The 19,824-nt window shown below is 36.0% G+C and overlaps 1 protein-coding gene across 1 annotated transcript; it reads right to left on the bottom strand.

The window, feature by feature from the left end:
• Positions 1-131: 131 nt before the first annotated feature.
• Positions 132-19,761, bottom strand: LOC139753251 (cytoplasmic dynein 2 intermediate chain 2-like). The gene is made up of 11 exons (XM_071669503.1): positions 19,418-19,761; positions 17,652-17,730; positions 15,282-15,381; positions 13,831-13,955; positions 12,699-12,820; positions 10,541-10,653; positions 7,606-7,828; positions 7,207-7,369; positions 4,632-4,799; positions 1,952-2,160; positions 132-861 (listed from the first exon to the last, which is right to left on the bottom strand). Exons 1-11 carry the CDS (start codon positions 19,474-19,476, stop codon positions 732-734), a joined length of 1,491 nt encoding a protein of 496 aa, XP_071525604.1. The 5' UTR covers positions 19,477-19,761; the 3' UTR covers positions 132-731.
• Positions 19,762-19,824: the final 63 nt, after the last annotated feature.

The raw sequence follows: 19,824 nt of genomic DNA, 5'->3' as shown, positions 1-19,824 counted from the left end.
CGTGTTTTCTGGCAGTCCAGATACCCACAATCCACCCATCCTTCCTCATGTAAAAATGTGGTCTGGAAAATAGTGATGTATTTAACCTGCACTGGAGAGAAAAGAAGACATCTTAAATTCATACTATGTAAACCATTGAACAAAGCTTGTATTTGGTGATTCACTTAGACAAGTCTCACAAAGAAAATTAACATATGATTTTTCATATGTCAAATTGAGTAATAAAAGTTCAGAAAATGGATTTTTATCACCATTACTTGATATTTCATTCTTCTCATTTCTCTTTCTATCCTCTGCTCTTCTTACTATTGGGTATAGACATTTACCTCACTATTCATAGCATACCTCTTGATGCCTGAAATTACAATCTTTAAGATTTATTGTGATACCCTTATGACAAAACTTCCATTGTAATGCATAAAAGGATGATAACCATTTTCACACATGATTTAGTTCACTTAACTGGCACTGTTATCTTCTTCAGCCTCTCTGAATCATAACACTCACACAGATTCTCTGTAACTTCTAAATCCATCTTTACCACATATTCTGCATTAGGTATGGACATCTGCATGAAAAGTTAATTATAACTTCACATTTCTCAATGAGTTACACAATTTTATTTCCTTCAATTCTTCCTCCACATTCAAATATTATGAATTAAAACACTATTTGTCTTAAAAGCAAGCCAGTTAAGAACTTATCATTGTAAGAGTTATGATGCCACTACACTAGTCTGCAAGTGTATTCAAAATAGTCTGAAGATTGGTTAATTCAGTTGACAAGGGAGATACTGCACTGTTGGGTAGTTGCCAGATCGTGACTCTGCCAAGCTGATCACCAACACCTACAAGTTCCATGCTGTTGGAAAAATAAGTTCATTAGTAATAATGTATAACTTGAAATCTTTATAAGTAATGCAAGTATATTAACATCAAATTAAGCTATCTTTTAGATATTAGCTTTTCAATATACATGACATACTTTTTTACAAAAAGTATCTCATAATATAATAAGCAGATGTCATTGTCACTCAGCATTCACCACTAGTAACTCTTGGAGAGAGTAATCACAAAATATCATCAAAACATTGTGTGGGAAAACTAATGGAGGTTATTTTAAGACATTAAATATCCTACATTTTACACAGTAAAAACTGTATAAACTGTTACTGGAACTGTACAACAGTAGTGTCATCAAGCTTCTTCCCTTACAGGTGTGTAATTGCTACAAAATGACAGTATAATTTCAGACACCATAGTATCAATGACTACAGGGTCAAATGTGTGGATCTTGGTATCATCAATGACTATGGGACTTTTCATGCAGTAGTAAAAACAAATCCATGCCAAGATAATTTCTTGTTTCCACAAATGAAGATAAAGTCTTCCTCTCATTTCACAGATCTTATAACTCTGCACTTGGTAGTGTGAAAATATAATCTTGGTATAATGCCTGTGCCTTATCTTTTACCAAACCTAACAACCTTTCTTGCCTTCATAATGTATCACCAGGAACTGAAATACAAATGGTTTTATCCTCTCCAAGTATTTCTTACACACATTCTTTAAAGCAAATACGTGGTTCATACAACATTCTCCAATACATCTTACCAAGTACTCTTAATGGATTTCTACCCATATAATTTGAAAACTCATTTTTTGTCCTATATGCCTTCTTACAAGGTTATAAGCTATTCACCAGTCCTTAGACCCCATACCTCAAGCTATGCACATTATGAAGTCAGATTGAATAATCAACACCACTGTCATCACCTTTCTTGAAAAAAAAAAAACTGTATCCATATCCATCCCTAATGCTTTAATACAACTCATCTTGTGCAAGGACTTCACTTTCTCATTCCACATCCCATCAGTCCTGAGTGTGACACTATTTCATTAATCATGGTTTTCTTTTGATGTACAAATATTTCAAACTTCATTATACTTACTTCCTTTTGTTAAACTGTAGGGCTGTGGTTGGAGAAGGTTTTTCTGCAGCTGGTAATATCAATATAGGTTGACGGTTTTTTATACCAAAGTCAAACATAGCAACTTCACCCGTAACAAGTCCTATCGCCACCACTAAAGGGCGAGAAGGTGACCACTGAGCACAAGATATGCTCTCTTCACTGTGTATCACACTTACTGGTTTGTTAGGCTGAAATAGGTGCAAATCTGATGAATATTCTAAAGAAAAACAAAATCTTGATGATGTACTGCTTAATCATATGCAACTCTCATGTAATATGAAATTCTTCCTGAAGTGTATAATCAAACATGCATCCAGTAACATGAAATGAAAACTAGTAAAAAAGCTTATCTAAAAACTTAGTGCTTCACTTTAACACACTGCACTGAGGATGTATGAGTAATGTTTGAAGGTTGAATGTACCTGCTACACCTCACTGACATGGGAATGGAGTCATAATAAATGGATACAGAGAAAAAACAAAAGCAAAAACAAGAATCATATGAATATGTATAATGCAAACTTGTAATAAGCCATGAATTACTCTTAAATGAAAACAGAAAACTGAGCGTATTCTTTAAGAAGTGTTGATATTATAAAGGAGACTATCTATTCTTTCTAAAGATAGTAAACTCACACTATTGGATAACTCAGGAAAATTATTTCATTTCTAGCCATCTCTAATAAAAAGATTCCTTATTCCTCAATGAAATCCAGTCTTCTGACTAAATTCAACCCACTTGACATAAAATTTCAGTCATTTATATTCTGCTATTGCTTTCTCAGTGCCCTGAAGCTTCAGGGAAATGTTGTTATAAAATACATGGAAAGAAAAGCAAAAAGAAAAATCACCTATTGAGTCTCATTTTTATAAGATAGCTTCCTCTCAGACATGATGGATTAGCTTAGTCTGGTGCCATGACCCAAGGAACTTCAAGGCTGGTGCAAAGCATTCACCAAGTATCTTCCTTGCTTCAAAACAGCTACCTCTCCTACATTCATCTAGGACTGATCTTAGCCATTTCTCTAGTCATCTTTTGCATGTTTCAGTGCTAAATCCTTGCATTTCTTTTATTTTACAGGACAAAACAAAACTGTGGTTTTGCTGCATTACACATGACAGCTTGAGAATAGATGTGAGAAGATATGGTCCTTCTTTGTTCTTGGCATTACCCCACTAAAATGGGAAATGATGATCAAGTATGAAAAGAAAAACATTAAAGAGTTCATCCATTTTTCTATATGGACTCAAATATTTTTCAATGTATATTCATGCTCTTCTTCATACACTGATCATCACCATCAAAGAAAAAGCAAGAGAGAGAGCCTACGAGTATCTGTGATGAGATTTGGCCATTAATCAAGGCTATCGCATGGCACATACCATAAATTTTGCTTGAATAACAATACTGCTTTACTGTCAAGCATTGTATATCTGTCAATCATGAGCTCATTTGGACAGTTTTTAGCCATTTATCAAGGCTTCTTTTAACTGTTTCTGTTCTTATCTCAAGCAGATTTTATATTTCACTAAGCTCTCATAACAGCTAGAGAGTGGATGTCACCAAATGAAGACATTCTTCATCTGTTCCAAGCAATTTTTTGCTTTATGGGAATGGCAAATACATATGAAAAAAATGTGTTCCTAAGCATTTTTGAAGGTTTAATCAATCTGTCTCTTCCTTGCTAGGGTATTTTTAAACATTATGGTGCTAATAGGTTGAAACAACGTTTGTAAAGCAGTACTCAAGTTCAATTCTTATCTGTGCTGAACTTCATCATCAGTGTTCTATCACTACTTGTGAATTGTTTCATTATCACTCCACTCATTATTTGTCCAGATATTGTTATCATTGTATTATATTTTCCCAATAAGTTCTCTATAATCTAGAATTTCACATATGATGACTCCTATATCTTGAACTCTGCCTTTTTTGCAAATATTGCTACCTGCTGACCCTTTATATGATGTAACCATTATGTTACTAAATTCCATTAGAATCTCCTCTGCCCATTCACATATTATATTTATGTCTTCTTACATCATCTCCTTGCCCTCTTCTGGGCTTATCTAATTCAATTTAATGTACCTACTAAGCATTATATTACTCTTACTTTCATATCCCTGTGTCTCTTAGCTATCATCACTATAAAGTTTATAGAGGCTAGTACTGTTCCTTGAGGAATTCCTAATAAGACATCCTCACTTGACAAAGTTGCATTTGATACTACCTTGAATTTGTCTGAAAGAACCTCCTAGATCCATTTTCCTAATTTCCCTCTAATGATCTGTTTTGTTCACATTTCCATTAAAAATCTTATAGTTAACTTTATCAAATGCCTTTGCAATAATGATTCTCTTTTCCTGCATAAGCATTTCATATATACTCCCGTGGTGCATCAGCAGCTATGTATGCCTACTTTATGCCTTTGCATTCCATTACTGTGTGTGTCAATGATTTGGTGTCTCATCATATATTTCTTCACCACTCTTTCAAAGACTATTATAACATTCACAGTCAAGCTTACAAGTCTACACTTTTCTGGTATAAGCTTAGTAGGAAAAAATCAACAAGGAGAAACAGGTGGTGGACTGAAATAATCTAAGGACTAATATAACAATTGCTACCATGCATATAGGTTATAGGAATGCAAATTACCTGAAGAAGGGTATAGAGTCGTATCTGATTGTCTGAAGCTGCTGACAAGATGGCATTACGGTGATGAGGTGAACACTGTGCTGTTACTAATCTCCCCGAGTGAGGAGCAAAGGCGGAAGTTACACATCGCATTAAACTAACACCAGCAAATTCAATGCCAGTTGGAATCTGCAACACAATTGTAGCCAAAATAAAAATAAAAACCTTTTTCCATAAGGTAAATTAGATGAATGTACAAATGTAGCCCAATTTCCTATCACTTGTGGCAAAATTTGGTATTTATGTACAGCAGTATTGTATTTTTCTCTGTGACTATTCCATATCTGTAAGGAGAAATGTAACCTGCTGATACCTGCTGAAGGTAGTGCCATATCAACGATAATAAAATCCATATCTGTAAGGAGAAATGTAACCTGCTGATACCTGCTGAAGGTAGTGCCATATCAACAATAATAAAAAAGTCTAAAAGTGTTGAAAAAAAATGTATTATCAGATATATGACAGGCAATTCATGAAAAATAAACTGTAAGTTCCTACTTAAGTACAAGCAATAAATAAAATAAAATGTACATGAAGTGTGTATATATCTAAGAAGCCTTGTTATGATAAAATCATATACCCTTGATGAATGGGAATATTTCCAATAATTTTCAACAACAAAACAATTATAAATCTGTAGTCTTCATATTCAATAAGACAGAAACATGCAAGGGGGAGATAATGTGGAAAGAGTACTGTAATGCATATTTGGGGAGTGACAGATATGCATTACTGATAACAACCAACACCAAACTCAGCTATTTTTCAAAACCTGTTAATGGTATAATCCAACATGAATGTGTCCTATCAAAAAATGAAGGTAATAATATTTCCTTCAAAGTTTTGGCAAATTAATTCTTTTACATATTCTCATTTTTTCAATAATGTAACAAGCTACAGTTATGATCTAAAGTCCTCACTAAGGCCAGGTTTTAAAAGATTCAGAGAGAAGAGCTAGAAAGATAAGGAATTATAAAGAGGAAAAAATATTCAAGAGTTCTTGAGGAACTGGAGAACCTGCCTCTTAGAAAAGGGACAGGTCATAGTTGTCAGGAAAGACAAGGAAAGGTAAAGAGTTCTAAAGGTAAGCTGTGTATGGAAAGAAACAGACATTGTAAAGGATCATCCTTGAGTTACTGAAGGCAACAGAGTAATCACATGACACTTAGCTCACCAAATGTTACATGCTCCAAGTTAATGGCAGAGACATACAAGTAGCCAGCATTGTCATACAAGAACCACAGTAATATTTAAAGAGGAAGGAGAGAGAACTACAACTGCAGTCTAAAGCAAACAGGTCAACTCTGAGGATAAGACTGGGAGAGTTGGTACATTGGACTGACAGAGTCAAATCTCTTTAGATTTGGCTCTGTCAATTATTTACATTTATCTACTTGAAAGCAATACTCTTTACAAGGACAAATAAGTCCTTTCTATAATCAAGGAAAGCACTAAGAAAACAAGATTCTTTGACATATGAACAGGATTCTATTTTTGAAAGGTAGAATTAGATATTTATGTCATGTGGTTTCCATGACAGACTAAATAAGATGCTATAGTAATGCCAGGTATGTTTATGGTGTAGGGTGCTGGAAATCTGGAGCTGTTAAAGGAGATGGAGAAAGTTGTAATAAGTTTATAAAGAGAAACGGAGTCATAAGGTTTTGAGGTGTTAAACTGAACTAGGTTTTACTTGCCTAACTGGGAAATACCAACAAAATTTGATTTTATAATAAGACAAGACATGGACTCAGCAGATCTCAAAGAAGTACAGGGATGTAATGTTGAACTGTCAACATATGAGTTCATTTTGTTATCTGTTGAAGAAAGGAAATTTTGTATGTAAAGTAAGAAAAATGTTAGGAACACAACATAAACCTAAGGGGAAACTGCTATTTGTTAATCTAGAGTAAGAAGAATATTAGAAACATGACACAAATCTACAGGAAACTGCTGCCATTCCCCTTTTAAAGCTTCCAAGAAATCTAGTGAAAAACAAAGGTTCCCTAAAGTTTCTCTGAAAAGGATGACTAGACGTCAATAACATAGACCTTCAAGATGCTTAGGGAAATGGGAGTTGAGGAGATATTTAAGGACTTTGGAAATAATAAAGAGAGCAACAGGAAGACAGCTGGATGGGTTTGAAGTGTCACCCTTTTTTGGAACACGGTGTACCAAGAAATATTTTCAAGAAGTTAAAGCATTAGCTTTAGAAAAAATGAAAGACAAGCAAGCACAGGCATAAGTTAAGGAGAACACTGCTCTCCACTAATAATAAGAGGGCAGATTTACCAAGAATTGCCAGAGGAAACAAAAAGTAAGGTATATGATTCTTTAAACTACTCTTTAGACCTCTTACAAACTACATACCTTGTCATAAGCAATATCATTGAACTTTCTAGTTCACAAAGTGCTTTTCACACATACCCTTCCAGCAACTGTTTACCTTCCTAAAAGTAGTTTGTTGCTTGCAAAATTTTCATACATAAATAAAATAAAACAGACAGATTTTAAAAAGCAAAACAAATATACTAACTTCACAGGAAGTGGAGCACAGAAATAAGCCACCTCCCTCTGCTCCTAAAACAAACAGCATTGAATCTTCTGAGTTAAAAGATGCTGCTGTAATTCCAACTCCACTTGAATCATCCATTCGTGTTCTGATTCCTCTAGGAACATCTTGACCCTGGAGCACAAAACTGAGAGAAAAATGATAAATATGGATAAACCAAAAAGCAGTGTGTGACATCCATGTACATCCTCCATCAAGTTTCAATATGTGTCGATATGTACATTAGTGTTGAACTCTATACTGTACAAATAAGTAATAATAATAAAAAAAATGGAGAACTGCTGAGATTTTGCCGAAGCCATCCTGCTTAACAGTGGGATATAGCTTACTGAATATACATGTACTGAATGAACTCCTCCTTACCCTGTTTTCAGAAGCAGCTGCTGCTTCATAAGATTTAGCCCCCATACAAGAATGAAACCACTACTTGTAGTAGCAATTATTGTGTTAGGAGTTCTGGAGGGAGTGACTTCACCAACAGTAATATCTACCCAAGATAGAGTTGTCACAGTGCCACCTCCACATTCCCCTGTAGCAAGAGGAGTAACCTCCTCAGTTCGCGACAGATCATACACCAACAATTCCCCTGTTAAAAGATATAAGTAGTTGGTTTTCAACAGATACATAGTACAACACAAAGTGAACTGCAGGTCACAAAATAATATGAGCTACCTTGGAAATCATATTTCATAAATATCTTGCCAATCTATTTGAACTGTAACTCAAGCATTGGGAGAGTAATTTTTACACTATCAAGAAAATGAGACTACCAAAGAGACAACACATGAACAAGGATTATCGCAATACATCAATCCAAACACAAAATAATCTGATGCCAAACAACAGTATGGTGGGAAACATTATTGATATATGAGAATTACTCAGGGCCTCAGATTACCAATCACAGAGCTTGATTTGGACTGAGTAAGCTGTGTCCCTAAAAGTGACTTCTGCTTTTATGAAATACATTAGGTATCCAACACAAAATAATAAGAACTTGTATCAAGGCCTAAATGTGTTATCCCCTTTCCATGGGCAGAGGTACGTCTCAGTTGCTAAGCTGTGCCCATGAATGCCCTATTTTGATGATATACATCACCAGTTAATGACTAATTCTCTTTGTCTAATGCCAAAAATCCTTATCCCCATCTAGCTCCCCTGCTGCTCCTCATTAAATCAAAAGGAGTATTTTGTTAGCTGAAAATACGATTAAACCCAAAAGCTCCTGGTAACTACAAATTACAACTTCATATCAAGACACAAATTGGCCTCTCCCCTCACAAAGTTGGGGCTACATCGAGGAAAAAAAAAAGGAATAGAAAGAATGGAACGATGTGGTATACCGGGGTCGACGTGCTGTCAATGGATTGAACCAGGGCATGTGAAGCATCTGAGGTAAACCATGGAAAGTTGTGTGGGGCCTGGATGTGGAAAGGGAGCTGTGGTTTCAGTGCATTATTACATGACAGCTAGAGACTGAGTGTGAATGAATGTGGCCTTTGTTGTCATTTCCTAGCGCTACCTCGCCCACATGAGGGGGGAGGAGGTTGTTATTTCATGTGTGGCGGGGTGGCGATGGGAATGAATAAAGGCAGACAGTATGAATTACGTACATGTTTATATCTGTATATGTCTGTGTGTGTATATATATGTATGCGTTGAAATGTATAAATATGTATATGTGCGTGTGGATGTGTATGTATATACATGTGTATGTGGGTAGGTTGGGCCATTCTTTCGTCTGTTTCCTTGCGCTACCATGCTAATGCGGGAGACAGCGACAAAGCAAAATAAATATAAATAAATAAATAAATACATAAATAAATAAATATATATATATATATATATATATAGAGAGAGAGAGAGAGAGAGAGAGAGAGAGAGAGAGAGAGAGAGAGAACCAAACTCACCAGGTTCTACAAAAGTTGACATATATGAGAAAAGCAGTATCTCCTATTGATTTACAAATATGAAAGTACCTAGGAAAAATTTTTAAATACTACCACTAAAAATTCTGAGGGATCCTTTATGGCCATAATTCATTTCAAACAACAGCCATACCATTTGGTATAATGATAAAACCCTTCCAATGCATCAACTATACAGCTACATAAGAACAAACTTAGGGACAAAAAGAGTCTTTTAATTGGTACACACAAGAAGCTGTTGAAATCTTTAGTGACAAACTCATATGCACAATCCTCTTGACTATATGGGAAAATTTCTGAGTGGGAATTCCCAGTAGGCCTTCACACCCCACAAATCATCTTAAAAACCAAGGCTTATTTGACCAAGCAGGAGCCACCAATCCTATCTGAACTAAGAGCTTATCAAGACATAGTAAAGTGTATTTCAGACAATAATATCAATCTGTCATTAAGGTCAGCTATAATCTTTACTTTACTGGTCTGACTGGAGTTACTGTAGAGATGGTTCTTTGCTTTACTGGTAGAGGCTTCTTCCTTAAGTGGCAATAATGAAACTAGGGCATACTCTTGTATATTAGTCAATTTCAAAAACTCTCCCATGCAAATCTTTAAAATCAAATTCTCTGTACACATCCTTACAACACTTATTTGTTTCACCTCTGTTGAGACACAATACTACTGATGTGTTGTCCATAAAAAGAGGCATTCATGCACCACTCTTTATCATTATCTCTTTGAAGATATAAAATTCTGTTAATTTCTTTACAAAGTAGTGACATGGCTTAAGCTCAGACGATGGAACCAACTTCCTTATTTACATAATAAGTGCTATAAAGCTAATAAAAAATCACCAAAGATGCATACAAAATGCTCAGCTGTGTTGGAGGTTCTTTATCTGCAAAACCACAATCCCCAAACCCATAATCCCAATTTTCATGGGATTCTAATGTAATTCTCTTTAATGAACACTCATTTCATTCCATAATACTGTCACTGAATAACATACTCCCATTAGTTTCTTTAAATTCTTTTCTGGTTTCCAGGGTAGATGGTGATCAAATCTGTATACATCTTTTTTTTTCAGGTTCCTTTCCTCAAACATACTACCTAACTCTCCTTATTTCTCATCTTGGTTACATCCACACACATTTAGACACCCCAATCTGAGCCTTCGAGGAGGATGAGCACTCCCCACGTGACTCCTTCTTCTGTTTCCTCTTTTAGAAAGTTAAAATACAAGGAGGGAAGGGTTTCCAGCCCCCCCCCCCCCCCTCCCCGTCCTCTTCAGACGCCTTCTACGACACGTGAGGAATGCGTGGGAAGTATTCTTTCTCCCCTATCCCCAGGGATATAATACATATAATACCCACCACTGAATGTTCCTGCAGCAAAGAAAGCAGGATTAGTTGGATGGAATGCCAGAGACAGGACACAAGAAGAAGCCTCAATAACTCTCTCAGGTTGGTTGGCATCAAAGTCACTCCTGTTGGGATGTAATATGTATTTGTCAATAAAAGACAATAATGAAACTTGGCTTTTTATAGGCAGACTATCATAAACAAAAGTAACTAGATTGGATATTTAGAATTTCAGATATTACAGTCTACTCTTGCTTAACCATGCTTTTAATATCCATTTCTCCAGCTTAAACATGCTCTTTCAAAATAATTACTTAAAAAGTTCAAATGTGAGATTAAATACGCATTCCAAAATAATCAGTTAAAATGTTCAAATGAAGCTTTATTGACTCCTTATCATCACTTGAAATTAACACTAGGTTGACCCCATCCTTCCACCTTCTTCTTGTTCCCTACACTTCTGACATATATAGTCTCTCAGTCTGTCTCTTCAACTTTCCTCTTCATGTGTTCAAACCTTTTCAGCACACACCGTGGAAGCGGAAGTTAGTCATAGGGTGGGAGGGGTGAAGGTTCTGGGAGCAATGGAGAATGTGTGTAAAGAAAGAACATTATCTAGGAGAGTAAAAATGGGAAGGCTTGAAGGAATATAGTTCCAACAATATGATATGGCTGAGAGGCATGGGCTATAGATAAGGCTGCACGGAGGGTGGACATGTCAGAAATTAAATACTAGAGGACAATATGAAGTGTGAGGTAGTTTGATTAAGTGAGTAATGAAAGGGTAAGTGAAATGTGTGGAAATAAAGAGTGTGGTTGAGAGAGCAGAAGAGGGTGTGTTGAAATGGTTTGGACATATGGAGAGAATGAGTGAGGAAAGGTTGACAAAAAGGATATATGCATAAGAAGTGGTAAGAATAAGGAAAAGCGGGAGACCAAATTGGAGATGGAAGGATAGAGTGAAAATGATTCTGAACGATCAGGGCCTGAACATGCAGGAGAGTGAAAGGTGTGCATGGAATAGAGTAAATTGGAGCAATGTGGTATACTGGAGTCAATGAGCCAACCATGGACTGAGCCAGGGCATTTGAAACGTCCAGGGTAAACCAGGGAAAGGTCTGTGGGGCCTGGATGTGGATAGGGGGCTGTGGTTTCAGTGCATTACACATGACAACTCATGTGTGGATGTGAGCAGATGTGGCCCCTCTTCATCTGTTTCCTGGTGCTCCCTTGCTGACACAGAGGGTGGCAATGCTGTTTCCTATGGGGCAATGGTGAGTTATACTGGAGTTATGCCTAAATGTTTTCTCCTGAAGAGAGGAAGAAAAATTTCTAATTTGTTTTTATTTTCTTTATCCATTTAATATAAAATCTAAATTATAATCTAAGATTTGTTCCCTGCAATGCATCCTTTAGGACTTATTATTCCATCTAATGACATTTTGTATCAAACCAAACTTTTCAGAAAACTAGAGATCTCTGCTGTATCAAGCTGGCATCCTGGAGGTTAACTGTCCACAGAGTCAGCAAATACTTCCCTTTAGTAATGCAGATATCTTCCACAAAGGTATCTGCTACAAAATTCTTGACAAGAACAGTGGGAACACATCAGACAACTAAATCACTAAGGAAAGAGTTAAAAATGTACCACACACACAACTGTGAAGAGGGAAAAATGGCATTCATAATATTGTACAAAGATATAAATTTTTTTTTTTTTTTTTTTTTTTTTTTTTTTTTTTTTTTTTTTTTTATACTTTGTCGCTGTCTCCCGCGTTTGCGAGGTAGCGCAAGGAAACAGACAAAAGAAATGGCCCAACCCCCCCCCCATACACATGTACATACACACGTCCACACACGCAAATATACATACCTACACAGCTTTCCATGGTTTACCCCAGACGCTTCACATGACTTGATTCAATCCACTGACAGCACGTCAAACCCTGTATACCACATCGCTCCAATTCACTCTATTCCTTGCCCTCCTTTCACCCTCCTGCATGTTCAGGCCCCGATCACACAAAATCTTTTTCACTCCATCTTTCCACCTCCAATTTGGTCTCCCTCTTCTCCTCGTTCCCTCCACCTCCGACACATATATCCTCTTGGTCAATCTTTCCTCACTCAAAAAAGATATAAATATGAAGGTAAATATTCAACTCTTTACCTATTTATGTTCCATACCGCAACAGCACCCTTGTGGTCACACCAGTCATCGTGACATTTGGACCCATATGTTACTCCAATAACAGAACCAGTGCAACTCCAGTCAATACATGTCACAACTCCCTGAAAATAAATGGCAAAAGGAATATGTCTATAGGTAGAGCAGGACTGGAACCCTTGCTGACAAAGAACCAGGTTTGTTTGGGAAAGGAAGATGTGTACATAAAATTTCTGCACTGAGGTAGTAAAGAAATTTTTATGAAAAAAGATGGTGTATGCAACATTCATGGATTTAGAAAAAGCATATAACAGTGCAAAAGTACTCTGAGATATTCTATCTCTATTCTGTACATGGAAGACTGCTGAATATTGTTAAGAGCTTTTATAATGACAGCAGTGCATAAGTAAAAGGATATTGTGATGAGAAAGAGTGGTTTGAAATAAATGTAAGAATGCATTAAGGTAGTGTGAGGTCACCAAATTTAATTTACATTTCTATGAAAGGGATATTATATGAGATAAGAGCAAGGTGGGGTGACTGGACATGTTGGTTTCACTTGATACATCAATTTAATATAAAAAGTGAAAGGGAAGCAGTACTTGTATTGAAAAATTAAGATCCATTTTCATGTTCCACTTAACACACAAGATAAGAGTAGAGAATGGTATAGTGATAACATATAGATAGATATTTAGATATGTATATCTTTAATCAAACACAATACACCATTTCCATTACTTCAATTAACGTTTTTTGTGTGTAAATGTTTAATGATGCCTTGATGTACAAAAAGTCTTTACTTTTCTAACTTTATGGCAGTAATGGAGCTACATCTGTTTTACTGCATCAAATCATTACTCTAGAATATCATCTAAAGAATTAAATGACTTCAAAATTACATGAATCATAATGCCAAAGAGATTTGGTGTTATTTCATAAAGGTGACAACAAATAACTCACTCTCCTACAGATCTACAAAAATATTTTCCTAAAATAATGTTTAATAAAGGGGATAAAAGGGATCAAAATTTCCTCATCTACCAAGGAAACTACAACTTGCATGCTGACACAGTTGTGAGAAAGCTCTTATGAAAAAATAGCCATATGAATACTCTATAACCCCAATACTCACATCAGCATGCAACTGGTTCCAACGAAGGGTATGTAACAACTTCACTCCTGTGGACTCCTCTTCCTTTAGGACGGAGTAACCATGAAAAGCTTGACTTCTATTTTGTCTTTCCAATTCTCGAATAACTAGAAATAAATTCTTTATGAACGTACAAATTATCTGTTGTGTATAAAAATCATCTTACTATACAAGCTAAGGACCACTTTAATGAAGCTGCACTCCATGCAGAAGCAGTGCAGTGTGGATTCCTTTGAAGTAAAACGGCTCTCAGTTTACCATGGGGAAATAGGTCCTTGACTTGAATATACTCCTTTCCATCCATTAACAGTGATAAAACCACACCAAAGACAACTTCTCACCAGTCAAAGTGTAAATATTGTTAAGTGAAATGCAATTACATCTGTCTCCCTGTTCCGGTGCAGAAGCAGCCTCAAGCTGTTCCTGGCCATTGTGAGGGAACTTGGGTTAAACCAAACATTTTACACAATCAAAAATTCTATCAATGCAAGCAAGACTTTAGCCCTAACTGTGGACCAAAAAAGTACATCTGTCCACAATGCCAAACCCTTATCAAACCAGAAAGTACTGCACTTTCAAATGCTCCAGCTGCCTTCACTGGTAATACCTCTAATGCACAAGACTACCCTAGACAATAAGCAATCATTCATACAAAAATATCTAATGCACCCTCCTAATCCCTCACACTCCTATCACAAACACCCAACAAGCAACAGCACAAAAAACACAAATCACTCTTTACTTCATAAGCTAACCCTATTATTCACAGAGCCTATTTACAAACTAAACATTTTACTACTCAACACCAATGGCATCAAAAATTAAAACACAAAGTACTTCACCTAATCCAAGAGCACAAAATACATATAGCCCTCATCCAAGAAACCAGACATACACCCAAATCCACCCCTCAAAGGACTCGTAACATGTTTACCTCAACATCCAAGAACTGTTTGGTGTCAAATAATCCAAAATGTTTTGGACAGTCCTTAAATTTCTATGTGAACTGTGTATTGTGAATTATTTCATAACATCCATATGTCCTTGTCTTTTATGAAAATATATGTGTATAATGTATCACCTAGTCAAAGGAAACTATAGCTGGGTTAACTTGTTACTTATACATAATCATAGTAATAATACACTAATCAGGGGTACTATAAGTTATGTTTTTGTAACTGTCAAAACATGCAGTGTTGCAAAAATTCTGAAGAACTGTGTATATTAACACATATATAACCAAAATGAAGCTGGTTGAATAATATGTAATTACTATCAAACGGGAATTTCAAAACCATCATCTTGAGTTGCCTGGTGATCACTATGCATGCAAACAACACATTATGATTATCATCATCGTAAAAAACTAATGGTGACAACTTCAGGTGCAATTACATCTGATTCTAAACTTAATCTTGGACATGCTATACTACCTTTTGGAGCAACACGCTTTAAGAAAGCTGATAAGGAAGCCTCATCATAATTCGGATGTCCATAATGTTTGGATTCTTCTTCCTCTGTCTGAGTGCCAACCTAAAATCAAATAAGCTCAATAATGTATTTTGCCACTGTATATATTCCACACTAGAACCTACCCAATGATATGATGTGCATTTTCAAACCTCATATTATCCTTCAAGGATTATGATTTTCTATTTCCACTATTTATTGATATTACTTTCTTTATGTTTGTCGTTTCAGTCATGGACAAAAATCCACATCAAGGCCAGAATCTAACTGTAATATAAAGAGGATTATGAGAGGGAAAAAGAAGAGACAAGGGAAAATATTTAAGAGTTTTGGAGGAAGTGAAAAACTTGTTTTTTAAAATGTGCCAGGTCATAGTTATTGGGAAAGATATTAGAGGGTAGAGAGTTCCAAAGCTTCGGGGTGTAAGGAAAGAAACAGTTATCAAAACAACCCACCCTTGAATTGCCAATGCCTACATAATAATCATGTGACAGCAGTTTGCCAAGTGTTGTGTGGTGTAGCTAATGGTGGGGGCATACAAACAGCCAGCTCCCAGAAGGAAAAACCAAAGTAATACCAACAGGTCAAGAAGGTCAAGTTTTGAAAGTTAACCTGGGAAAGTTTATAGGTCAGACCACTTTCAACAACTCTGTTAAGTGAGAATGCTGACCTAGAACCACCCCAGAAGTGACAGCAGCACACCATACAAAGATGAATCAGTCCATTGTATAAACAAAGCGACTGTTCAGAAGACAAGAAATTTCAACATCTAAACAGGAATCCCAGTTTCTTTGAGCCAGACTCAGCTATTTCTGCAATGTGGGTTTCCAAGAAAGGGTGGATGTTACAATAATACCAAGTATGTTCATTGACTCAAGAGGTGGAATTACAAGAGATGAGAAATGTTAAGAGTTTCTGACTAAGAGATGGGTAGAAACTGGATCTTACAGGCATTAAACTAAACTAGATTTCGTCTACCCTATTGAGATATCCTGTCCAAATTACTGAGGAAGCTGTGTCAAAACAAGATGCAGACAGATGGAGAGAAGAAGGAGCAGAATTGAAGTATGTGGATGAATGCAGTGTTTAGTCATCAGCATATGAGTGCATTTGGTTATTTGTGGAAGAAAGGAAATCATTGACAAAAAGTACAAAAAGTGTAGGGGTCAGGAAAGAACTTTGAGTGTCACCGCTGTTTATGGAAAAAGGGAAGACTGATTCAACAAAAATCATAGACAGATTGGCCGAAGAGGATGCTCGATATGAAGGAGCGAAGTCAGGGAGGGAAGCCAAAGGAGGAGAGCTTAGAGATGAGACTCCACTGCCACACCTTGTCAAAAGCTTTGGATATATCAAGGGCAACTACATAAGACTCCTCAAAATCCTTCATGGATGATGACCAGACATTTGTAAGATAAGAAAGAATATCACCAGTGGAATCTTATGGAAGCCATACGGGTGGTTAGAAGGTGTCTAAGGATATGGGAGTTAAGGAGGGATTCAAAGACTTTGGAAATGGTAGATTGCAAAAATCCATGGTATGTAACATCTGGAAATCTGATGGGGAATGGGATGAGCAAAATCAATCTAATTGTACCACTATTCTGGGAAAACAAACAAATATAATGGCTGATGTGTTATGACTTCATACATAGCAATAAGGTTAGCAAAAACAGTCCTATTTCACATTTATATAAAGTATGACCCAGGTTCACCAATGGAGGCCTCTTTTATATTTCCCTATAGCAAAGGCTATAGTCATGGACAAAGGCCCTCATTTCACCAAGACTTTAAAAGAAACATGAACAAATGAAAGAAACAGAAAATGCTTTATGACTATATTCTACAATGAATGTGGTTTGAATAGGGCAAGAAGTCCAGAGATAATCCTAATTAGAGTAAATATTCAAGACCTATTATGAAGTATCAATCAAAGGCAATGAAAGTAACTGAAAAATATAGGTATGTAACACAATTCTGCCTGAAAACTGTTTGCATCAGGTATACAGTTCAAAATATAATGTGAAACCAAGGCTTATCCACTCAGACTAGTACTAAAACTTCTGCAAATGAACTGACCATTAAGTACTGCATCCTTTCCAGTTTATGCGATTCTGCATAAAGTTCTGATTAGAAACATCATTCCAAAAGGGACTTTATGACGAGGAGAGTTTCATAGTATATCAGATAATGAATAACAATTCACAAAAGCATATACCCTAATCTAGTCCATGCAGCCCTAATAAATCTAAATAACAACAGCTAATTAAACCTTATTGTGACAAACAGATTGTAGCTAGAATATCCAAACTTAGAACAATACATAAGCATACCTCTGCTTGTTCCACAACTTGACATTCTCCTTCTTCTCTAACAAGTTCATCTGTCTGTGTGCCACCTGCTGCTAATGATCTGTAACAAATAACACGAATGATTTTATTCAATCTTCACATACCTTACCTTTAATAAGAATTCGCATCAATAATAGTAAACAACTTGTAACATAAACTTGGAGATATGATGTCCTATTTACATGCATAAATACGCTAGACTTACAATAACTGCAGTAAAACTCAAAATCAACGTAATACCTAATACTCTCACCTCTATAAACCTACTAATGAGTTTTCCACACTACTAATGGTTGTGTGATGTACAGATTTCAATTTTTCAAATCACTTGGTTTCAGTTAATTATGCATGACACTAGTCAGCACGTGTGTGCAAATGACGCTGTTGTTCATTTCTTCCTGACATTACCTCACTAACATGGGAAAATTCATTCTCTTTAGTGCTATTCTTTGACTTTTTCAGGGTTTATCTTTACCCCTGCCCCAGCACTATCCCAACTGCAACTCAACTATCCTTTGCAGACATAACTGAATCAATTATATCCATAAACCAATGAGCCTTCACAAAGTATTCCTTAAAATCTACAGAATGGCTCAGTAACTTACATTTCATAATGTTATATCAATATGCGAATTTCCTTGACTTGGAGAGTGAATGTTGAAAATCAAGGTATATCTCAGCAGGTACAGCAATTTAGGTGAGGTTTTCATGGGATAAGTTAATTTACCTTGTGTTTCAACTAAATAGCTGAAATATACCAATAGTACTTACAGTCACAGTGTCAAATTTGTACATAATACCATCAAGTTTACATGAACAATTTCTAACAACAGCTAGCAAATGGCAATGATAACAACCATATGGCACACTTTTCAAATAACATAGAAAGACATGGTGAATATCAGCTTCTATGAAAGACTTATTGAGATTTTCTCGAATTCTGTTATTTCTTTATGAGTGTTTCACCTATGCTATACTAAACTTAACATTTTCCCTGATACTCATATTATCATAATTATTCCTCTCCTCAGTATCATAAATTAAAATGTAATGCTCCAAATCATGCTCTTTCCTATCATTCAATTTTTTATGCACAATGCACCAATGCAATAAAATCACTCAAAATCCAAAACTAATTTCTTTGAGCAACTAAACTGGTTATCTAATGCACTGGTATATTCTTAATATAAATGTTCACTGCTAGGGGGAAGATAAGTGAAATCTTCATAAGTTCTGTTCATTTCTATAAGTGTTTTGTCTATCTCATATGTTAACTGCCTCTAAATCTTCGCTGATCTTCATAGCCCTCCTGTCTGTTACTTAAAGTACTAATCATCACAGGCCAAAAATACATTGCTCCTAATCATGCATCGCTCATCTAAATTAGTCTTAAGTGTAAAGAGTCTGTTAATATACCAGTATCTTTCTTCCTAACGTATAAGTTGTATCTGTAATGTCGCTAAAGTAGCATTTTACCCTAGTCCCAAAGAGAGTCCACATGACAAATATGCAAGAAATTGAACCCTCCTACAGAGATAAATTTGGTCTCCCGAAGGCGGGACAAGGGTGAACGTGGCCAGTGGGGAGATAAGTATAAAGTTATCCTTATCTCTGAAGTCACAGGTGATTGGAGTAAGTTAGTCTGACTTAATATATCTCATTCCTGACAAAGACTATTTCGTCAACTTCCCATTAAACATCATACTCTAAAGAGGTACTTGACCTGTCCTCAGAAATATACAACTTACTGTTCGGTTTTCCAAGTGGAAGGGAAGCTGACGGGATTGTCACTATATTTAGAAAACATTATCAATCTCTTTCCTTTGAACTAGAAAAGAAATTAGTCCACAGATCAGTGCTGCAAAGTTAATCCCGAGTTATAACACTCCCTTGTCTCTCTGCAGTCACTGTCCTCGCTACCAGTGGAATGTTTACGTTTTGCACCTACGTCAGGAGTCGATCAGCTGGGTTGTCTCTGAGCCGCAATTTACTATTTATCTCAACCCCATGATACTATTTGCCAATCAGAATCTCTAATTTCAACCCTGGAATCTCACCAACCAATCAAAATCTCCTGTACATAATGCCTATTACTTCACAAACTCAAATGTAAACAAAGTGAGTTTCAATCAAAAGTCCAGATTCAGATTTATCA

Source organism: Panulirus ornatus, chromosome 14, assembly GCF_036320965.1.
Source record: "Panulirus ornatus isolate Po-2019 chromosome 14, ASM3632096v1, whole genome shotgun sequence".
In the NCBI taxonomy this organism is placed as follows: domain Eukaryota; kingdom Metazoa; phylum Arthropoda; class Malacostraca; order Decapoda; family Palinuridae; genus Panulirus; species Panulirus ornatus.
This window is presented reverse-complemented; position numbering and strand designations above follow the sequence as displayed.

What these genes read in the sequence shown, in the direction of transcription:
- LOC139753251 (XM_071669503.1), bottom strand. Translation starts at nt 19,476, where the DNA reads ATGTTTTCTAAATATAGTGACAATCCCGTCAGCTTCCCTTCCACTTGG. An exon ending in TCCACTTGGAAAACCGAACA is followed by an intron (nt 17,731 to 19,417) that starts GTAAGTTGTATA and finishes TATTTGTTACAG; the next exon opens with ATCATTAGCAGCAGGTGGCA. An exon ending in CAGCTGCTTCTGAAAACAGG is followed by an intron (nt 7,370 to 7,605) that starts GTAAGGAGGAGT and finishes TTTTTCTCTCAG; the next exon opens with TTTTGTGCTCCAGGGTCAAG.